The sequence below is a fragment of the Oncorhynchus mykiss genome, chromosome 11 (genome assembly GCF_013265735.2).
Source record: "Oncorhynchus mykiss isolate Arlee chromosome 11, USDA_OmykA_1.1, whole genome shotgun sequence".
Taxonomy (NCBI): domain Eukaryota; kingdom Metazoa; phylum Chordata; class Actinopteri; order Salmoniformes; family Salmonidae; genus Oncorhynchus; species Oncorhynchus mykiss.
Genome location: NC_048575.1, coordinates 69,745,524 through 69,768,772, shown reverse-complemented (window position 1 = coordinate 69,768,772; position 23,249 = coordinate 69,745,524). Strand labels below are relative to the sequence as shown.

The window sequence follows — 23,249 nt, the reverse complement described above, 5'->3', positions numbered from 1 at the left end:
TTGACACATGCACCGAGTACAACAAGTGTACACTTTACAGTGAAATGCTTACTTACAAGCTTTTTCCCTACAATGTAGTTAAAAAGTAAGAAAATGAGCAAATAGATAAAAAGAAAATAGTAACACAATAAAATAACAATAACAAGGCTATATTTAAGGAGTACCGGTACCAAGTCAGTGTACTTGGGTACGAGGTAGTTGGGGTGATTGATTGAGGTAATACAGTGTATTCGGAAAGTATTCAGACCCATTGACTTTTTCTACATTTTGTTGTTACAGTCTTACAGTATATTCTAAAGATTAAATCTACACGCAATAACACTGAATACTTTCCGAATGCACTGTATGTACATGTAGGTTTGGTTAGGTTAGGTTAGGTGATTGATTGATTGAATTACTATGTACATTTGGACACACCTACTCAAGGGTTTTTCTTCATTTTTACAATTTTCTGAAGACATCAAAACTATGAAATAACACATATGGAATCATGTAGTAACCAGAGAAGTGTTAAACAAATCAAAATATATTTTAGATTCTATAAAGTAGCCACCCTTTGCCTTGATGACAGCTTTGCACTCTCTTGGCATTCTCTCAACGAGCTTCACCTGGAAATACTTTTCCAACAGTCTTGAAGGAGTTCCCACATATGCTTAGCACTTGTTTGCTGCTTTTCCTTCACTCTGTGGTCCAAATCATCTCAAACCATCTCAATTGGGTTGAGGTCGGGTGAATGTGGAGGCCAGGTCACCGGATGCAGCACTCAATAACTCTCCTTCTTGGTCAAATAGCCCTTACTTTTTTTAACGTACTTTAAAAAATATATATATATTTAACTAGGCAAGTCAGTTAAGAACACATTCTTATTTATAATGATGGCCTTGTTCAGGGGCAGAACGACAGATTTTTACTTTGTCAGCTCGGGGATTCAATCTAGCAATCTTTCGCTTACTGGCCCAACGCTCTAACTACTAGGCTACCTACTGCCCCTTACTGTGAGGATCAACGCTGGAGACGAGAAGCAGGTACAGGGAGTGAACATTTAATGAAACACAGACATGAAACAGAACAGGAACAGCATCTGGACAGGAGAAAAATAACATCATCAATGCTGACACAGGGAACAAACTGAAGAGCAGACAAATATAGAGGGGGTAATCCACAAAGTAATGGAGTCCAGGTGAGTCCAATATTTTGCAGCTGCCCGTAATCATGGTGACAGGTGTGCGTATTGAAAAGCAGCCTGGCACCCTTGAGCCTGGATATGTGTTGGGTCATTGTCCTGTTGAAAGCAAATGATAGTCCCGCTAAGCGCAAACCAGATTTGATGGCATATCGCTGCAGAATGCTGTTGTAGCCATACTGGTTAAGTGTGCCTTGAATTCTAAATAAATCACAGACAGTGTCACCAGCAAAGCACCTCCACACCATCACAACTCACAACTCATGTTTCACGGCGGGAACCACACATGCGGAGATCATCCTTTCACCTACTCTGCGTCTCACAAAGACACGGTAATTAAAACCAAAAATCTGAAATCTGGACTCATCAGACCAAAGGACAGATTTCCAACGGTCTAAAGTCCATTGCTCGTGTTTCTTGGCCCAAGCAAGTCTCTTATTCTTATTAGTGTCCTTTAGTAGTGGTTTCTTTGCAGCAATTTGACCATGAAGGCCTGATTCATAAGGTCTCCTCTGAACAGTTGATGTTGAGATGTGTTTGATACTTGAACTCTGTGAAGCATTTATTTGGTCTGAAAATTCTGAGGATGGTAACTCTAAGGAACTTGTCCTCTGTAGCAGAGGTAACTCTGGGTCTTCCTGTCCTGCGGCAGTCCTCATGAGTGCCAGTTTCATCATAGCACTTGATGGTTTTTGCGACTGCACTTGAAGAAACTTTCAAAGTTCTTGAAATTGTATGGATTGAGTGACCTTCATATCTTAAAGTAATGATGGACTGTTGTTTCTCTTTGCTTATATGAGCTGTTCTTGCCATAATATGGACTTGGTCTTTTACCAAATAGGGCTGTCTTCTGTATACCACCAGTCAAAAGTTTGGACACACCTACTCAATGCCAAGAGTGTGCAAAGCTGTCATCAAGGCAAAGGGTCTCTACTTTGAAAAATCTCAAATCTAAAATATATTTTGATTGAGTGTGTGGACAGGTGTCTTTTATACAGGTAACGAGTTCAGACAGGTGCATTTAATACAGGTAATGAGTGGAGAACAGGAGGGCCTCTTAAAGAAAAACTAACAGGGATCTGTGAGAGCCAGAATTCTTACTGGTTGGTAGGTGATCAAATACTTATGTCATGCAATAAAATGCAAATTAATTACTTAAAAATCATACAATGTGATTTTCTGGATTTTTGTTTTAGATTCCGTCTCTCACAGTTGAAGTGTACCTATGATAAAAATGACAGAGCTCTACATGCTTTGTAAGTAGGAAAACCTACAAAATCGGCAGTGTATCAAATACTTGTTCTCCCCACTGTATATCAATGGTTAATTTTCTTCCCCTCATGCTTTAAACTGTGGAATACCACAGGGCAGCTGCCTTGGTCCACTTCTTTACTTAATATATACCAACAACCTTCCTTATGCCTTATCTGAAACTCAAACCACTACATTTTCAGATGATACTACAATTTATACAGCAAGACAATAAAATAAAATAAAATCAATTTGTATTAGTCAAATGTGCCGAATACAACAGGTATTACATTGAAACGCTTACTTACGAGCCCCTAACCATCGATGCAGTTATACGGATAAGAATAAGAAATAAAAGTAACAAGTAATTAAAGAGCAGCAGTAAAATAACACTTGTAAGACTATATACAGGGGGTTACCAATACAAGGTCAATGTGTGGGGGCACCAGTTAGTTGAGGTAATATATACATGTAGGTAGATTTATTAAAGTGACTATGCATAGGAGATAACAACAGAGAGTAGCAGCGGTGAATAGGGGGGGGCGCAATGCAAATAGTTTGGGTTGCTATTTGAATAGGTGTTCAGGAGTTTTATGGCTTGGGGGTAAAAGCTGTTTAGAAGCTTCTTGGACCTAGACTTGGTGCTCCGGTACCGCTTGCCGTGCGGTAGCAACGAGAACAGTCTATGACTAGGCTGGCTTGAGTCTTTGACAAATTTTAGGGCCTTCCTCTGACACCGCTTGGTATAGAGGTCCTGGATGGCAGGAAGTTTGGCCCCAGTGATGTACTGGGCCGTACGCACTACCCTCTGTAGTGCCTTGCGGTCGGAGGCTGAGTAGTTGCCGTACCAGGCAGTGATACAACCAGGATGCTCTCGATGGTGCAGCTGTAGAACCTTTTGAGGATTTGAAGACCCATGTCAAATCTTTTCAGTCTCCCGAGGTGGAATAGGTTTTGTCGTGCCCTCTTCACGACTGTCTTGGTGTGCTTGGACCATGTTAGTTTGTTGGTGATGTGAACACCAAGGAACTTGAAGCTCTCAACCTGCTCCACTGCAGCCCTGTCACTGAGAATGGGGGCGTGCTCGGTCCCCTTTTTCCAATCGGTTCAACACGTACAGCATATGGAAAATATCAGGGAGTGGGTTTGCCGGGAACAAACTTGTTTTAAACACTAAGAAAACCAAAGTTATGTTGGTCTGTTCCACTAGAAAAAGGCCAACACAGCATGGAACACAATTAAGTATGGGGGGAGTACAAACTTAGGAAGTGGCAGAAACCAAACTACTAGGAGTGCAGCTAGACAACTGCTTATCATGGTCGTCTCAAATAACTCATCTATGTAAAACAAAATATTAAAACTGCATGCATGATCAGAAGGATAGCTAAATATTTACCGGGAAAGATTCTTAAGTAAACAACCCAAGCATTAATTGGGAGTCAAGTGATCTACTGTTCTGTGTTCTGGGGAAATGCATCCACAAGTTAAATTTGGAGGCTGCAGATTGAACAGAACAAAGCAGCAAGGATTGTTTTAAGGTGGATATATGGTTATTCGGTTGTAGTCATGCTCAATGCTCTTGGTTGGTCATCAGTCAACAAGATATTAAATAAATACATGCTTATTTTATTTTGTAATATACACCATTTATAACAGCCAAACTCTATTCACAACAGTATTCAGTTGGAAAGAGACAGACATTCAGTAAATACTAGGTGTCAAAGTCGTGTGTATAGGTGGCAGGGAAGTCAGGCGCAGGAGTCAAACGGAGTGTAAAATGGAGTCTTTAATGAATGTCCAAGTAACATGCTCCATAACACTAATAAGAATAGAATATAAACAAACATGGGTACGAGGACACGTCGGGCACCTATACAATAAACACAACACTGACAATAAACAATCTCTGACAAAAGACATGAGGGGAAACAGAGGGTTAAATACACAACAGGTAATGAATGGGATTGAAAACAGGTGTGGGAAGACAAGACAAAACCAATGGAAAATGAAAATGGATCAATGATGGCTAGAAGACCGGTGACGTCGAACGCTGAGCATTGCCCGAACGACTTCGGTAGAAGTTGTGACACTAGGAATAGATTGTCCACCACCTATGTGTCATCTAGACAGAAAAGAGAAGGCTAAATAACATTTCGATTTAGCGCAATAAAGAAATTGAATAATTTATCTGAGCAAACAAGACCATTTTCAATATATAAATTCAAACAATACTTTAAAACCATTTAAATGTAGTACATAGGAAAGCTGTGCTGGACTATGGTAGATGAAGAATCATACTTTTTAGACTGAGTATTTATCTGGTCAACATGTCAGTGTATTATGTCTGTTTGTAACAGTGTGTTGTATGTGAAAATATGATCATATTATAAATTGTATTTTAAGAACTCTTGGAAGAACAGTCCAAATGAGGACTAAAAGAGATCCTAATAAAATAAAATATAATCCCAGGTTCCTTAGCTTAGTGATTATATGGAGGGCACTATGGTGTTGAACGCTGAGCTGTAGTCAATGAACAGCTTTCTCACATAGGTGTTCCTTTTGTCTTTTGTCATACCCATCTGGACCGTGTCTCTTGGCACGCACCAGAGCAGAGCAAAGTATACCTGGGCCTGAGACTGGTACTTGGACTAGGACTGGTACTTGGACTGGGACTGAGACTGATACTTGGACTAGGACTGGTACTTGGACTGGTACTTGGACTAGGACTGGTACTTGGACTGGGACTGGGACTTGGACTGAGACTGGTACTTGGACTGGGACTGGGACTGAGACTTGGACTGGTACTTGGACTAGGACTGATACTTGGACTGGGACTGGGACTGAGACTGGTACTTGGACTGGTACTTGGACTAGGACTGGTACTTGGACTGGGACTGGTACTTGCACTGGGACTGGGACTTAAACTGAGACTGGTACTTGGACTAGGACTGGTACTTGGACTAGGACTGGGACTAGGACTGGTACTTGGACTGGGACTGAGACTTGGACTAGGACTGGTACTTGGACTGGGACTGGGACTTGCACTGGGACTGGGACTTAGACTGGTATTTGGACTGGGACTTAGACTGAGACTGGTACTTGGACTGGGACTGGGACTTAGACTGAGACTGGTATTTGGACTGGGACTTAGACTGAGACTGAGACTGGTACTTGGACTGGGACTGAGACTGGGGAAGATTTAGTCTGCTGCTGCAGTAACATACCTGGCTGGGCTCTGAGCTGAGCATCTTGCAAACAGATTTGTACAGTCAACTTTTCTTTTCCACTGATTGTGCTGTAATCATGGGTGAACAGTGACCACAGAACCCCACTCTACAGTGGAAGGAATCACCCTCTGAGACAGAGATGATGATGAAGTTTTAATCATAAAGTACATTTGTTTCTGAGTTTCACAGCTTAAAATCTAGTAAACTTCAGCACACACATCTGTTGGTTGAATCAGACCAATTTCCCAATTAGGTTGCACTAAAACCATGTATTTATATGGCAATTATATTAGTTAGTAGGTACTGTGTAACCACACTGAAGAAAAATATAAAATGCAACATGCCTCAATTTTGAAGATTTTACTGAGTTACAGTTCATATAAGGAAATCAGTCAATTGAAATAAATCTATAGATTTCACATGACTGGGAATACACAGGGCCAGCCCGCTCATTTGGCAGATTTAGTCTGCGGCCTGTGGCGGCACATTGACGAGGGTATCATTTTCTGAACTAAATTGATAAAGATGCACTTCCAACAACACATTAAATCTCACATAATTCTGCCCAAAAACAATGTCAATTTCTCTTAAACAGTGGCATATGGGCTTTTTAGGTGAGCGCTGATGCCGCCCTGTGATAAGCAGCTCCCACTTTGTCAAAGGCAAGGCTGCAAAATATTTTGATTGTTTATTCCCAGCTCGTCTCTCTGTTGGAGAGAAGCATCGCTGCGGCGCGCAACCAACATTCCGTCCCCAAAATAATCTAACATGAATCATGTAGCAGATACAGCCAGGGTAAAACATAACCCATTCACAATAATTAAAACAAAATGTCAAGAAAACTGTAGGCTATTACACTCCTTTTTATTATTACCGCATGTAAGTAGCAAATAAGCGACTGGACACGATACTGGATGTCTTTTTGTTGTTGCTCTGTCCGGACTGGATGTCTTTTTTTGGTGCAATCCAGACTGGCCTTGCATTCCATGTCCATGGACGTTGGTTCACATTTTGTCTGGTATCGACCGGCATTGATTTGGCCCAAACATAGACGTCTATGTTTGGTTCAGATTTGGTCCTGTCTGGACCGGCCTTGATTTGGTCCAAACATAGACGTTTCTAAATGATGTTTTTTCAACTTTTATTCAGAACCAAAAATTCTGTTGATTTCAACGTCTGGAAAATGCATATTTTCAATGTCCAGAAAAAAACACATTTTCACCTTTCATTCAGAACGTAACTTGAACCTAACTTCAATGTCTGGAAAATACTATTTTAGATGTCTTTTCAATGTTATTTTGTTTACTGGGACTGTTCTAGTTTTGCATGGGAAGGCAAGTTCTTTAGGCTTGCCTAGGGCGGCAGAATGGCCGGGACCGGCCCTGGGAATACGTGGTCTGCAGTCGGACACTGCCAAATTCTCTAAAACAACGTTGGAGGTGGCTTATGGTAGAGACATTAACATTCAAGTCTCTGGCAAAAGCTCTGGTGGACATTCCTGCAGTCTGCATGCCAATTGCACGCTCTCGCAAAACTTGAGACATCTGTGTCATAGTGGTGTGTGACAAAACTGGGTCGGCAGGTAGCCTAGTGGTTAGAGTGTTGGACTAGTAACTGAAAGATTGCAAGATCGGATCCCAAGCAGACAAGGTAAAAAATCTGTTCTTCTACCACTGAACAAGGCAGTTAACATGGGTTAAAATTTCAATTTTTATTGTTAGGTTAAATTTTTTTTAGAGTGGCCTTTTATTGTCCCCAGCACAAGTTACACCTGTGTAGTGATCATGCTGTTTAATCAGCTTAATATGCCATATGGATGGATTATCTTGGCAAGGAGAATTGCTTACTAGCAAGGACGTAAACAAATTTGTGCACAACATTTTAGAGAAATAAGCTTTTTGTGCGTATGGAAAAAAAAATTCAGCTCATGAAACAAACACTTAACATGTTGCGTCCATTTTTTTGTTCAGTGTATGTTGTACAGTAGGTAGACATTGTTACATAGTTTGTAGTGTGCTATGGGATAGTTGCTACTACTGTTATACCTATTTGTCCACCATTGAGAAGATATGAGAATTACCAACCACACAGAGTCAGACAGGACAATGTTGATAATGCCCTAACAGCATGTCATTACAGTTTGACTGGGTTTACTAATGGAGGAATATTTTCCATGAAGACATAGCCTCCGTTCCACAGTTATGTCACTGGCACAGATATTCAGACAGCCATGAAGAGAGATAGTGAAATGCCAATGAGGCTCCACTGACTTCTGGATTTACACAACTTTTTGCTTCCCAAAATGTTACATTACATTACCATACAATACAATGCCTTCCAGTGGCGATTGAGGCAGAACCATAAGCAGCACAAGAGGATAATTACATCCACATATTATTCATAACATACAAAAATATGTTCATTCAGAGGAAAGGCCAGAAAGAAGAACAGCTTCATTATCCATTCCACATCAAATAGAAACCTACAGTCCTACTATGTGATTTTGGAATATTCAAATGGGACATCATGTGGTAACACTTAGATAAGCCCAGATCTCCTTGACCATGAGTATGATGATGTCGCTATAGTTCCTCTTCTTGAGGTTTGTCTGTGTGTACGTGTATGTGTTTGTGTGTCCCGGGCCTCCCGAGTGGCGCAGCAGTCTAAGGAACTGCATTGCAGTGTTTGAGGTGTCACTACAGACCTGGGTTCGATCCCAGGCTGTGTCACAACTGGCCATGACTGGGAGACCCATGAAGCAGAGCACACTTGGCCCAGCGTTGTCTGGGTTAGGGGAGGGTTTGGCTGGCCGGGATTTCCTTGTCTTATCATGCTCTAGCGACTCCAAACTGACTTTGGTCGCCAACTGGATGGTGATTCCTCCGACACATTGGTGCGGCTGGCTTCCGGGTTAAGTGAGCAACGTGTCAAGAAGCAGTGCGGCTTGGCAGGGTCGTGTTTCAGAGGACGCATGGCTCTCGACCTTTGCCTCGCCCGAGTCAGTAGGGGAGTTTCAGTGATGGGACAAGACTAACTACCAATTGGATATCACGAAATTGGGGGAAAAAAGGGGAAACTACCCCAAACCTTTTTTGTAGATAGAACAGAGGAGGCTTTCTTCTGCACAGGACACCGTCATCTCCCCCCGCCACACACACATTCACAGCCTGTCTGCCAGACGTTAGCTCAGCTGTGCCCCCTGCTAGTGATGTTGTCTGGCAGACCCACTTCCTGGTACACGTCTGGACCGGGATCTGTATTTCTGTCTGTCTCTCTCTCTCCGTCCCTTGCTCTCTCATCATTCTGTTTCAATTGCAGAAAGTTGGTGTTGATTTATAGCCGTTGTTTGAATGCCATATTGTCCTATCAATTTCAACATTTACAGTTGAGTAATTTAGCAGACGCTTTCATCCAGAGCGATATACATATCTGGTAGGAGCTGTAAGGATTCATATTGGGACCTCAGGGGTCAACATGATCGAGTTTATTCACTTTCCTTTGCTTCTTCGTCCATCTCCAAGCCCGGGTCAGGAGAGCCCCAGAGGAGGAGGAGGGCAAAGGGAAGAAAAAAAAGGGTAAGAAGGACAAGAAGAACAAGGAGTCTAAAGCAGACAAAAAGCTGAAGGACAAGGGAGGCCGCCGCGGCAAAGCACCAACAACTCCACCACCGACCACTACCACACTACCACCGACCACTACCACAGAGGTGTACACAGAGCCAGGTAATTTAGTTACACACCACTCTAGTTAAAGGTCCAATGCAGCTGTTTTCATCTCAGTATCAAATCATTTCTGGGTAACAATTAAGTACCTTACTGTGATTATTTTCAATTAAAATTGTAAAAAAAAATAAACAAAAAACAGCTTCTTAGTAAAGAGCAATTTCTCAAGCAAGAATTTTGCTAGGACTGCCTGGGAGTGTTCTGAGTGGAGAGGGGAAAACTGACGATTAGCTGTTATTGGCAGAGAGGTTTGGAACTCTTATTGGTTTATTAACTAATTGCAGCCTGGTGATGTCACCAGGCAAGCCAAAACTCCATCCCACCTAAACAGGCAAAAATTTCAGGCTCTTTATAAACAGCTCTAACGCTAAAGGGTATTATTGTAATTTTTACAATTTCACCGTATTATTCCAACTTCATAGTGTGTAAATACTGTATATATGAAACACAGAAAATCTCATTTTTGACCTCACTGGTTCTTTAAGACAGACTAGAATTGATAAATTAGCTATACAATGATTTGTAATTTGTGAGTGCTAAGTTGTTTGTAAGACGGTGCTCTCTGTTCCCTCTGAAGCGCCCACAGAACCTGACCCCTACCCAGACTTCCCCTATTTAGACAGAGGTGAGTGCAGATGTTTTCACATAATTTCTCTGTAGCTGGTGCCTCAGTGTTCTAATACCAATCAAAATGTTGATCTTATTTGTACCATTGAAAAGTATATAGATTTTCTCCACAATAATAATGTTACATCTACTGTCCTGTGTCCCTCTGACAGAGGATGACTACTGGAACCCTGATGATGATAAGCCAGCCACCCCAGAGACTGACTCAGAGGATGACTACTGGAACCCTGATGATGATAAGCCAGCCACCCCAGAGACTGACTCAGAGGATGAGTACTGGAACCCTGATGATGATAAGCCAGCCACACCAGAGACTGACTCAGAGGATGAGTACTGGAACCCTGATGATGATAAGCCAGCCACCCCAGAGACGAAATCAGAGGATGAGTACTGGAACCCTGATGATGATAAGCCAGCCACCCCAGAGACTGACTCAGAGGATGAGTACTGGAACCCTGATGATGATAAGCCAGCCACCCCAGAGACTGACTCAGAGGATGACTACTGGAAGGGAGAGGAGGAGGAGCCTGCAGGCCCAGTGGTCGACCCAGAAGATGACTATTGGACGGGAGAGGACCCGACGGCCACACCCCCCCCTCTTGTGGTGGATGGAGAGGTGGACACGGGAGATGAAGACTACTGGGAAGCCAAATGTATGTTTAAACCTCAGTTTCCTAAAATGACTGACAATGACTGACTGACTGAATGAATGGATGAATGGGATAAAGGTACCAACAACTGTAAAATGTCATTTTGAAATAACTTGAATAGTAATTTCCAAGTAGTTAGTAAAGTATTTTACATACTAGCTATTCGTTTATAAGTTTAAAACAGCACATACTGAACTATTTGGACTTGTACATTTCTTCTCCAGCTCCTCTCTACATCAAACCACCTGGAGTCTTTAACCCAGGGTTTCCCAAACTCGGTCCTCGGGACCCCAAGGTGAGCACGTTTTGGTTTTTGCCCCAGCACTACGCAGCTAATTAAAATAAACTAATCATCCAGCTTTGATCATTTGAATCAGCTGTGTAGTATTAGGGCAAAAACCAAAACTTCCACCCCTTGGAGTCCAGAGTACCGAGTTTGAGAAATGCTGCTTTAACCAATGAGTTTTAATCAGATGATGGAAAGATCATCTCATATGAAGGTCTGTCAGTGACATTCATAGCTAAGCTCAGCTCTTCTGTACTTTGTGTGAAAGTTACAAGTTTTCATTACGTTACTGTGTCCATATTTCCACTACTGTTTTACTCTACCATTGCTCCATATTTCCACTCCTACAGTATCTTACTCTCCAATACCTCTCTATTTCTCTCACCATATCACTCCACCATCTCTCTCCGTTCTCATCCTCTATTTTTCTCACCATATCACTCCACTATCTCTCTCCGTTCTCATCCTCTATTTCTCTCACCATATCACTCCATCGTCTCTCTCCGTTCTCATCCTCTATTTCTCTCACCATATCACTCCACCGTCTCTCTCCGTTCTCATCCTCTATTTCTCTCACCATATCACTCCACCATCTCTCTCCGTTCTCATCCTCTATTTCTATCACCATATCACTCCACCATCTCTCTCCGTTCTCATCCTCTATTTTTCTCACCATATCACTCCACCATCTCTGTTCTCATCCTCTATTTCTCTCACCATATCACTCCATCGTCTCTCTCCGTTCTCATCCTCTATTTCTCTCACCATATCACTCCATCGTCTCTCTCCGTTCTCATCCTCTATTTCTCTCACCATATCACTCCATCGTCTCTGTTCTCATCCTCTATTTCTCTCACCATATCACTCCATCGTCTCTCTCCGTTCTCATCCTCTATTTCTCTCACCATATCACTCCATCGTCTCTGTTCTCATCCTCTATTTTTCTCACCATATCACTCCACCATCTCTGTTCTCATCTATTTCTCTCACCATATCACTCCATCGTCTCTCTCCGTTCTCATCCTCTATTTCTCTCACCATATCACTCCATCGTCTCTCTCCGTTCTCATCCTCTATTTCTCTCACCATATCACTCCATCGTCTCTGTTCTCATCCTCTATTTCTCTCACCATATCACTCCATCGTCTCTGTTCTCATCCTCTATTTCTCTCACCATATCACTCCATCGTCTCTCTCCGTTCTCATCCTCTATTTCTCTCACCATATCACTCCATCGTCTCTGTTCTCATCCTCTATTTTTCTCACCATATCACTCCACCATCTCTGTTCTCATCTATTTCTCTCACCATATCACTCCATCGTCTCTCTCCGTTCTCATCCTCTATTTCTCTCACCATATCACTCCATCGTCTCTCTCCGTTCTCATCCTCTATTTCTCTCACCATATCACTCCATCGTCTCTGTTCTCATCCTCTATTTCTCTCACCATATCACTCCACCATCTCTCTCTGTTCTCATCCTCTATTTCTCTCACCATATCACTCCATCGTCTCTCTCCGTTCTCATCCTCTATTTCTCTCACCATATCACTCCACCGTCTCTCTCCGTTCTCATCCTCAATTTCTCTCACCATATCACTCCATCGTCTCTCTCCGTTCTCATCCTCTATTTCTCTCACCATATCACTCCACCGTCTCTCTCCGTTCTCATCGTCTATTTCTCTCACCATATCACTCCATCGTCTCTCTCCGTTCTCATCCTCTATTTCTCTCACCATATCACTCCATCGTCTCTCTCCGTTCTCATCCTCTATTTCTCTCACCATATCACTCCATCGTCTCTCTCCGTTCTCATCCTCTATTTCTCTCACCATATCACTCCACCGTCTCTCTCCGTTCTCATCCTCTATTTCTCTCACCATATCACTCCATCGTCTCTCTCCGTTCTCATCCTCTATTTCTCTCACCATATCACTCCACCGTCTCTCTCCGTTCTCATCCTCTATTTCTCTCACCATATCACTCCATCGTCTCTCTCCGTTCTCATCCTCTATTTCTCTCACCATATCACTCCACCGTCTCTCTCCGTTCTCATCCTCTATTTCTCTCACCATATCACTCCATCGTCTCTCTCTGTTCTCATCCTCTATTTCTCTCACCATATCACTCCATCATCTCTCTCCGTTCTCATTTCTCTTCTTGCGCTCTACTCGTACTTCATCATCCATCTCCCTCCTTTCTTCCTCTTCTATCTCACTCTCTTCAATCTTGCACTCCTTTCTTTCTCTCTTCTCTTTTTCATTCTCTTTCTCTCACGCTTTCACTCTCTCTTTCGCTCTCAATATCTCGCTCTCTCAATCTCTTACTCTCTCATTCTCTCACTCACTATCGCACTCTCTCATTCTCTAACTCTCACTCTCTCTGTTCTCCAATAACAGATGAGGTGCCCGAGAATCTTCCTTTCCCTGACGGTAAAGAGGTCGTCCCCACAGAGAAAGACGACTTGAGCTACGCTGTCACAGGTAACTTACATAATTATATCAATGACTCAATCAATACATACTGTAAATGTATCTCAGTCAGTCAGTCAGTCAGTCACTGCTTAGAGAGCCACAATGTATGCTGGTGTTCCTCCTTTCTAAGAATGAAAGACAACCCGTGTTTTAGTGTGGGATATGATCAACCGTCCTCTAACTCCAGGGAATCACATCAGGCTAGCTAGATCATAGCTGTTCTTTTAAATGAGAGTGAGTGGGTGAGAGTTTAGTTCCACACAATCAAAGGCTTTTCATGGTTTTGTTTTTGATCGAGAAGCCTTTCACAAGATGGTTGCTCTGTTATATTCCTTGTAAATGTAAATTAAACATTTAACTAGGCAAATAACAAGCAGTGAGTTACACTAGCTTTACGTTGGTCTGTTGTGGCTGCAGAAATTTGAACATCACTGTATTGGAAGATTACTGCATTATCAAGGCCTTTAGTTAAATAGCCGTAGCTACAGAGAGCTTTGGAAAGCACACATAAAACCAAAGAGAGTCTGTGTCATGTTGTTTAGTAAAAAGAGAACAGTACTACCAAACAGGTTTCTGCTGGAGTCAACTTGTTGTTTTGCCAGGGCAGTTATGTCCCACTGTGCACATGCATCAGTTCAACGTCTAGTTTTGATTTGCATTTGAATGAGTTGCCAACTAACGTTAATTCAACGTGAAATCAATAAAACCATGTAATTTGATTTATAGTAGGTTAAAAGTTGAGTGAAAAAAATGCAAACATTCTCAACATTTCTTAAATTGATGACTTTTTGCAAATTCAATCAGCTTTCCACTGCTGAAATGACGTGGAAACAACATTGATTCAACCAGTTTGTGCCCAGTGGGGTAGTCCTGTTGAATCAATGCAGAAACAATGTGTTACCCAGGCTACAGTATACTAAGACTGTTCTAACGTTGTGTTTCTCCCTCTGATACAGTATACTAAGACTGTTCTAACGTTGTGTTTCTCCCTCTGATACAGTATACTAAGACTGTTCTAACGTTGTGTTTTATCCCTCTGATACAGTATACTAAGACTGTTCTAACGTTGTGTTTTATCCCTCTGATACAGTATACTAAGACTGTTCTAATGTTGTGTTTTATCCCTCTGATACAGTATACTAAGACTGTTCTAACGTTGTGTTTTATCCCTCTGATACAGTATACTGTTCTAACGTTGTGTTTTCTCCCTCTGATACAGTGTTTTATCCCTCTGATACAGTATACTAAGACTGTTCTAACGTTGTGTTTTATCCCTCTGATACAGTATACTAAGACTGTTCTAACGTTGTGTTTTATCCCTCTGATACAGTATACTAAGACTGTTCTAACGTTGTGTTTTATCCCTCTGATACAGTATACTGTTCTAACGTTGTGTTTTCTCCCTCTGATACAGTATACTGTTCTAACGTTGTGTTTTCTCCCTCTGATACAGTATACTAAGACTGTTCTAACGTTGTGTTTTATCCCTCTGATACAGTATACTGTTCTAACGTTGTGTTTTCTCCCTCTGATACAGTATACTAAGACTGTTCTAACGTTGTGTTTTCTCCCTCTGATACAGTATACTAAGACTGTTCTAACGTTGTGTTTTATCCCTCTGATACAGTATACTAAGACTGTTCTAACGTTGTGTTTTATCCCTCTGATACAGTATACTAAGACTGTTCTAACGTTGTGTTTTATCCCTCTGATACAGTATACTAAGACTGTTCTAACGTTGTGTTTTATCCCTCTGATACAGTATACTAAGACTGTTCTAACGTTGTGTTTCTCCCTCTGATACAGTATACTAAGACTGTTCTAACGTTGTGTTTTCTCCCTCTGATACAGTATACTAAGACTGTTCTAACGTTGTGTTTTATCCCTCTGATACAGTATACTAAGACTGTTCTAACGTTGTGTTTTCTCCCTCTGATACAGTGTTTTATCCCTCTGATACAGTATACTAAGACTGTTCTAACGTTGTGTTTTATCCCTCTGATACAGTATACTAAGACTGTTCTAACGTTGTGTTTTATCCCTCTGATACAGTATACTAAGACTGTTCTAATGTTGTGTTTTATCCCTCTGATACAGTATACTAAGACTGTTCTAACGTTGTGTTTTCTCCCTCTGTTCTAACGTTGTGTTTTCTCCCTCTGATACAGTGTTTTATCCCTCTGATACAGTATACTAAGACTGTTCTAACGTTGTGTTTTATCCCTCTGATACAGTATACTAAGACTGTTCTAACGTTGTGTTTTATCCCTCTGATACAGTATACTAAGACTGTTCTAACGTTGTGTTTTATCCCTCTGATACAGTATACTAAGACTGTTCTAACGTTGTGTTTTATCCCTCTGATACAGTATACTAAGACTGTTCTAACGTTGTGTTTCTCCCTCTGATACAGTATACTAAGACTGTTCTAACGTTGTGTTTTCTCCCTCTGATACAGTATACTAAGACTGTTCTAACGTTGTGTTTTATCCCTCTGATACAGTATACTAAGACTGTTCTAACGTTGTGTTTTCTCCCTCTGATACAGTGTTTTATCCCTCTGATACAGTATACTAAGACTGTTCTAACGTTGTGTTTTATCCCTCTGATACAGTATACTAAGACTGTTCTAACGTTGTGTTTTATCCCTCTGATACAGTATACTAAGACTGTTCTAATGTTGTGTTTTATCCCTCTGATACAGTATACTAAGACTGTTCTAACGTTGTGTTTTCTCCCTCTGTTCTAACGTTGTGTTTTCTCCCTCTGATACAGTGTTTTATCCCTCTGATACAGTATACTAAGACTGTTCTAACGTTGTGTTTTATCCCTCTGATACAGTATACTAAGACTGTTCTAACGTTGTGTTTTATCCCTCTGATACAGTATACTAAGACTGTTCTAACGTTGTGTTTTATCCCTCTGATACAGTATACTAAGACTGTTCTAACGTTGTGTTTTATCCCTCTGATACAGTATACTAAGACTGTTCTAACGTTGTGTTTTATCCCTCTGATACAGTATACTAAGACTGTTCTAACGTTGTGTTTTATCCCTCTGATACAGTATACTAAGACTGTTCTAACGTTGTGTTTTATCCCTCTGATACAGTATACTAAGACTGTTCTAACGTTGTGTTTTCTCCCTCTGATACAGTATACTAAGACTGTTCTAACGTTGTGTTTTATCCCTCTGATACAGTATACTAAGACTGTTCTAACGTTGTGTTTCTCCCTCTGATACAGTATACTAAGACTGTTCTAACGTTGTGTTTTCTCCCTCTGATACAGAGGATTCTATTACACCACCACCTACCTATGAAAGCCCATGGTACGAGGAGTATGACTATGGATATAGTGGTGGAGAGAGTATGTACACACACAGACACACACACACACACACACGAAATGAACTAACATTAACCCATGGCCAAATCTCCAATATAAATATATTTTTCATTTCATTGGGACCCTGCAGTAAATTAAAGATTAGATAGACACAATAAAGAATTGGACCGCTACCACAGAGTCAAAGTAATGGGCCTACACTCTTTCATTCCCCACAAGAATGAACAAGAGACGTGTAGAATTGTCAGACTGTTTCAATTACATGGTCTGTTATCTTCTTCATAAAATTGGGTTTAGCGAGACTTTGCCAGCTGAAGTTACAAACTGCAAAATAAGCTAAGTAATGGAATTGATCCTTTCTTCAAACACTTATGTTTATGGTTATGTGGCAAACATGAAAAAAGGGAAGAGGGGAAAAAGTTGAAGAATGCTTTGTTCACACCTGTTGTGATGGATTATCTGTCAGATAGAATAGGGAATCATGACAGCTGTTGGTGTTCTATCTGCAACCTTTTGAATGTTTCACATCTGAAACATGGGGAGGTGGGGAAAATGGATTCACCCATTGAAGTTTTTCACTCCTTTGTTTACTACAGCAAAAAAACAGGAGGAGGAGGAGGAGAGGGAAAGACAAAGGAAAGAAAAGGAGAGAGAGGACAGAGGTATGATCTGACCTGTGGTCTGTCTGTCTGTTCCATTATGATCTGAATGACTGTGATCTATCTGTCCGTCCATCTGTCCTAGGTTGTGGATACTTCCCATCATACAGTAATATTTGACACTACGTTTACATTTTGGTCATTTAGCCGTAAGACTAAATATCATTGGTAATTCTTATGCAGAGCGGCTAACAATCAGTGCATTCAATTAAGGGAGGTAAAACAACCACACATTGCAACAAGTAAAACTTAGTAACACTGCAATGCCAAACGTTGTACTGTCAAAGCTCTCAGACAATCAGAAGAACATATGACACACAGATAGAACATGTCATGTTACTCACAGATTCATGTACAGGAGGTTTATCAGTCCCATGTGGTTCATGGTTCCAATAAAAGCCAAAAGAACGAAAACACAGATGTTAGTCTCTGCCTGGGCTTCACTTGCTAAGACTTGCAGACGAGGGACAAAAGTTAATTCTCTCCAGAACAGGACAAATCTCAACCGTATAAATGTGTTGTGAAGGAAGGATGGCAGGGAAGAAAGGCCTGGGGTATAGTGGTGACCTGTACTGTTTGAATTATTTATGAGCTGGAGTGGAGCAAAGAAAGAGGGGGGGATGGGCCAGCCAAGAGAGGTTACAGTACTGACAGGAAAGATGAATGAAAAGAGAGAAAAAAACAAGATAAGGGATAGAAACAGAGGAGCATAGAGTCCCGGTTAGAGAAGGAAGGCAGAGATGGAGATCTAACCAACAGCTGTTGCCACATGTTCTGGTCTCTTTCTGTACCTCGTGCACTGTGACCATGTTAGAACCACAGGAACTGTATAATCATAATATGGAACATTTGTCTGTGTGGGATATCCAGGGTGTGGGATTAACCAGTAAAGGGATGCCAGATGTACTGTGTTTTCAGTGTGGGATAGCCAGGGTGTGGGATTAACCAGTAAAGGGATGCCAGATGTACTGTGTTTTCAGTGTGGGATATCCAGGGTGTGGGATTAACCAGTAAAGGGATGCCAGATAGACTGTGTTTTCAGTGTGAGATATCCAGGGTGTGGGATTAACCAGTAAAGGGATGCCAGATATACTGTGTTTTCAGTGTGGGATATCCAGGGTGTGGGATTAACCAGTAAAGGGATGACAGATATACTGTGTTTTCAGTGTGAGATATCCAGGGTGTGGGATTAACCAGTAAAGGGATGCCAGATATACTGTGTTTTCAGTATGGGATATCCAGGGTGTGGGATTAACCAGTAAAGGGATGACAGATATACTGTGTTTTCAGTGTGAGATATCCAGGGTGTGGGATTAACCAGTAAAGGGATGCCAGATATACTGTGTTTTCAGTGTGGGATATCCAGGGTGTGGGATTAACTAGTAAAGGGATGCCAGATATACTGTGTTTTCAGTGTGGGATATCCAGGGTGTGGGATTAACCAGTAAAGGGATGCCAGATATACTGTGTTTTCAGTGTGGGATAGCTAGGGTGTGGGATTAACCAGTAAAGGGGTGACAGATATACTGTGTTTTCAGTGTGGGATAGCCAATAAAGGGATGACAGATATAGTGCGTTTTCAGTGTGGGATTAACCAGTAAAGGGATGACAGATAATCTTTAAGGATCCTTGAGGTTAAAAGTGTCTGTGATTAAAATCGCTCAACTGAAACAGTCATAAAACAGGTGTGTACAGTGTGTCTGTCTGTCTGCAACTTTATGGAGTATGCTGTGAAAGCCCATGCGCGCACGCCTGTCTCTAGGTTTACTGAATACAATAAAATTCATGTGAATTTATTCAGCAAATTCCTGGATTTGGAGAGATAGAAAGGAACCCAGAGGCATGTGGGTCCTCTGAGGTGTTACTGCATTTGGCCACATACACGCAGGCACGCACATACACGCACAGACACGCACATACACGCAGGCACGCACAGGCACGCACATACACGCAGGCATGCACATACACGCAGGCACGCACATACACGCAGGCACGCACATACACGCAGGCACGCACATACACGCAGGCACGCACAGGCACGCAGTCACGCACAGGCACGCAGTCACGCACATACACGCAGGCACGTACAGGCACGCAGACACGCACAGGCACGTTTTCATTTGAGTTATTTAGCAGACGCTCTTATCCAGAGAGACTTACAGGAGCAATTAGGGATATGTGCCTTGCTGAAGGGCACATGGGCAGATTTTTCACCTAACTGAAAGGTTGCTTCTTTGGCTCTGGGATTCGAAGAAGCAACCTTTAAGTTACTGGCCCAACACTCTTAACGAGCTCATACGCGCACGCACACACACACAATTGATTACTGGAATGGTAGTTAGTGATTGACTATGGGTGCTCTTTAACAGAGAGAGCTCAGCAGAGGAGGGAGGAGGAAGATAGGGAAAAAGTCAAGAAGAGACCACCCGTATTCAAAGAGCCCAAAAGTAAGTCAACTACTACCATCCAATTACAAAAATACCTTTATCATCTCCATGTCATCTTCATATTCACAATTTTTGTAATCTGACTAGTTAAATACTTCAATTTATTTGAGATAATCGGTTTCCAGAAACCATTAGCATACCTTATGATGTTTTCCAGTGTGGTTAGGAACGTTTGTGAAGTGTGTGTGACTGAGATGTTTTCCCCTGGTGGCAGAGTGTCCTCCCCTGGGTATGGAGTCTCACAGGATAGAATCAGACCAGCTGCTGGCCTCCTCCATGTCTCACCACCGTTACAGCCAGGGCAGGGCACGGCTCAACATGCAGGTAACCTTCATCCTTAACCCATACACACTAAGCCCTCACACATGAACCCTAACCCTGAGGGTAACCCCTCACACATTAACCCTGAGGGTAACCCCTCACACATTAACCCTGAGGGTAACCTCTCACACATTAACCCTAACCCTGAGGGTAACACCTCACACATTAACCCTGAGGGTAACCTCTCACACATGAACCCTGAGGGTAACCCCTCACACATTAACCCTGAGGGTAACCTCTCACACATTAACCCTAACCCTGAGGGTAACACCTCACACATTAACCCTGAGGGTAACCTCTCACACATGAACCCTAACCCCGAGGGTAACCTCTCACACATGAACCCTAACCCCGAGGGTAACCCCTCACACATTAAGCCTGAGGGTAACCTCTCACACATTAACCCTAACCACGAGGGTAACCTCTCACACATGAACCCTAACCCCGAGGGTAACCTCTCACACATGAACCCTAACCCCGAGGGTAACCTCTCACACATGAACCCTAACCCCGAGGGTAACACCTCACACATTAACCCTAACCCCGAGGGTAACCTCTCACACATGAACCCTAACCCCGAGGGTAACCTCTCACACATGAACCCTAACCCCGAGGGTAACCCCTCACACATTAAGCCTGAGGGTAACCTCTCACACATTAACCCTAACCCCGAGGGTAACCTCTCACACATGAACCCTAACCCCGAGGGTAACCTCTCACACATGAACCCTAACCCCGAGGGTAACACCTCACACATGAACCCTAACCCCGAGGGTAACCTCTCACACATGAACCCTAACCCCGAGGGTAACCCCTCACACATTAACCCCGAGGGTAACCCCTCACACATTAACCCCGAGGGTAACCCCTCACACATTAACCCCGAGGGTAACCCCTCACACATTAACCCCGAGGGTAACCCCTCACACATTAACCCCGAGGGTAACCCCTCACACATTAACCCCGAGGGTAACCTCTCACACATGAACCCTAACCCCGAGGGTAACCTCTCACACATGAACCCTAACCCCGAGGGTAACCCCTCACACATTAAGCCTGAGGGTAACCTCTCACACATTAACCCTAACCACGAGGGTAACCTCTCACACATGAACCCTAACCCCGAGGGTAACCTCTCACACATGAACCCTAACCCCGAGGGTAACCTCTCACACATGAACCCTAACCCCGAGGGTAACACCTCACACATTAACCCTAACCCCGAGGGTAACCTCTCACACATGAACCCTAACCCCGAGGGTAACCTCTCACACATGAACCCTAACCCCGAGGGTAACCCCTCACACATTAAGCCTGAGGGTAACCTCTCACACATTAACCCTAACCCCGAGGGTAACCTCTCACACATGAACCCTAACCCCGAGGGTAACCTCTCACACATGAACCCTAACCCCGAGGGTAACACCTCACACATGAACCCTAACCCCGAGGGTAACCTCTCACACATGAACCCTAACCCCGAGGGTAACCCCTCACACATTAACCCCGAGGGTAACCCCTCACACATTAACCCCGAGGGTAACCCCTCACACATTAACCCCGAGGGTAACCCCTCACACATGAACCCAGAGGGTAACCCCTCACACATGAACCCTGAGGGTAACCCCTCACACATTAACCCCGAGGGTAACCCCTCACACATTAACCCCGAGGGTAACCCCTCACACATTAACCCCGAGGGTAACCCCTCACACATTAACCCCGAGGGTAACCCCTCACACATTAACCCCGAGGGTAACCCCTCACACATTAACCCCGAGGGTAACCCCTCACACATTAACCCCGAGGGTAACCCCTCACACATTAACCCCGAGGGTAACCCCTCACACATTAACCCCGAGGGTAACCCCTCACACATTAACCCCGAGGGTAACCCCTCACACATTAACCCCGAGGGTAACCCCTCACACATTAACCCCGAGGGTAACCCCTCACACATTAACCCCGAGGGTAACCCCTCACACATGAACCCTGAGGGTAACCCCTCACACATGAACCCTGAGGGTAACCCCTCACACATGAACCCTGAGGGTAACCCCTCACACATGAACCCTGAGGGTAACCCCTCACACATGAACCCTGAGGGTAACCCCTCACACATGAACCCTGAGGGTAACCCCTCACACATTAACCCTGAGGGTAACCTCTCACACATTAACCCTGAGGGTAACCTCTCACACATGAACCCTGAGGGTAGCCCCTCACACATGAACCCTAACCCAGAGGGTAACCCCTCACACATTAACCCTGAGGGTAACCCCTCACACATTAACCCTGAGGGTAACCCCTCACACATTAACCCTGAGGGTAACCCCTCACACATTAACCCTGAGGGTAACCCCTCACACATTAACCCTGAGGGTAACCCCTCACACATTAACCCTGAGGGTAACCCCTCACACATTAACCCTGAGGGTAACCCCTCACACATTAACCCTGAGGGTAACCCCTCACACATTAACCCTGAGGGTAACCCCTCACACATTAACCCCGAGGGTAACCCCTCACACATTAACCCCGAGGGTAACCCCTCACACATGAACCCTAACCTTGATGGTAACCCCTCACACATGAACCCTGAGGGTAACCCCTCACACATTAACCCCGAGGGTAACCCCTCACACATTAACCCCGAGGGTAACCCCTCACACATTAACCCCGAGGGTAACCCCTCACACATTAACCCCGAGGGTAACCCCTCACACATTAACCCCGAGGGTAACCCCTCACACATTAACCCCGAGGGTAACCCCTCACACATTAACCCCGAGGGTAACCCCTCACACATTAACCCCAAGGGTAACCCCTCACACATTAACCCCGAGGGTAACCCCTCACACATTAACCCCGAGGGTAACCCCTCACACATTAACCCCGAGGGTAACCCCTCACACATTAACCCCGAGGGTAACCCCTCACACATTAACCCCGAGGGTAACCCCTCACACATGAACCCTGAGGGTAACCCCTCACACATGAACCCTGAGGGTAACCCCTCACACATGAACCCTGAGGGTAACCCCTCACACATGAAC

General features: G+C 43.3%; 1 protein-coding gene across 1 annotated transcript in view; it reads left to right on the top strand.

The window, feature by feature from the left end:
* Nucleotides 1–23,249, top strand: part of LOC110536316 (adipocyte enhancer-binding protein 1) — a 31,936-nt gene that overhangs the window by 1,357 nt on the left and 7,330 nt on the right. The window contains exons 2-9 of the mRNA XM_036936231.1: nt 9,183–9,383; nt 9,961–10,008; nt 10,163–10,663; nt 13,345–13,428; nt 16,710–16,787; nt 17,363–17,428; nt 19,795–19,872; nt 20,087–20,196. Of these exons, the coding sequence (XP_036792126.1) occupies nt 9,183–9,383; nt 9,961–10,008; nt 10,163–10,663; nt 13,345–13,428; nt 16,710–16,787; nt 17,363–17,428; nt 19,795–19,872; nt 20,087–20,196 (1,166 nt within the window). The remainder of the gene's footprint in view (nt 1–9,182; nt 9,384–9,960; nt 10,009–10,162; nt 10,664–13,344; nt 13,429–16,709; nt 16,788–17,362; nt 17,429–19,794; nt 19,873–20,086; nt 20,197–23,249) is intronic.